The sequence below is a fragment of the Pterocles gutturalis genome, unplaced genomic scaffold (genome assembly GCF_000699245.1).
Source record: "Pterocles gutturalis isolate BGI_N339 unplaced genomic scaffold, ASM69924v1 scaffold37139, whole genome shotgun sequence".
In the NCBI taxonomy this organism is placed as follows: Eukaryota; Metazoa; Chordata; class Aves; order Pterocliformes; family Pteroclidae; genus Pterocles; species Pterocles gutturalis.
Genome location: NW_010134426.1, coordinates 1 through 740, shown reverse-complemented (window position 1 = coordinate 740; position 740 = coordinate 1). Strand labels below are relative to the sequence as shown.

General features: G+C 53.2%; 1 protein-coding gene across 1 annotated transcript in view; it reads left to right on the top strand.

Moving 5' to 3' along the window:
• The window catches only part of LOC104467729 (bromodomain-containing protein 2-like), a gene marked incomplete at both ends in the record, with an annotated part of 1,074 nt that extends 431 nt beyond the window's left edge, over positions 1-643 (top strand). The window contains 2 exons of the mRNA XM_010081608.1: positions 106-438; positions 521-643. Coding sequence (XP_010079910.1) covers positions 106-438; positions 521-643 — 456 coding nt within the window. The remainder of the gene's footprint in view (positions 1-105; positions 439-520) is intronic.
• Positions 644-740: the final 97 nt, after the last annotated feature.

Below are 740 nucleotides of genomic sequence, written 5' to 3'. Positions count from 1 at the left end.
AAGAACAAGCCAAACTTTGTCTGAGTGCCGCCAGCCCCCCGGGAGTGGGTTTTGGTTTTTTTGGGGGGGATTGGGGATTTTTTTACAGCAACCCCTGACGCCATCGGAGTGATTTTTTTCCCTCTAGGAACTCCAAAAAAGCGGCGAAAGCGGCGTTACCGCCCCCGTCGGCGCTTTACGATTCGGAGGAAGAGGAGGAAAGCAAACCGATGACGTACGATGAGAAACGTCAACTCAGTTTAGACATCAACAAACTCCCGGGTGAGAAATTGGGGCGCGTTGTGCACATCATCCAGTCGCGAGAACCCTCCCTCCGCGACTCCAACCCCGAAGAAATCGAAATCGATTTCGAGACCCTCAAACCCTCGACGCTGCGGGAACTGGAACGTTACGTCCTCTCCTGCCTGCGGAAGAAACCCCGCAAGCCCTACAGCGAAAGTAAGTGCTGCCAGGGAGGTTTTTTTGGGGTTTTTTCGGAGGGGTTGAGCCTAAATTTGATTTTTCCGCCTTTTCCCTGCAGCCATGAAGAAGCCGGTGGGGAAAACGAAAGAGGAGCTGGCGCTGGAAAAGAAGCGGGAGCTGGAGAAGCGGCTGCAGGACGTCAGCGGGCAGCTCAACTCCGCCAAGAAGCCCCCAAAGAAGGGTGAGTAGCAAAATTGGGGAGCTCTACCCCATCGTGGCGTATTTTTTCTTTTTTTTTCCCACCCCTCCAATCCTGAATCACAGTTGAATTTTATCCC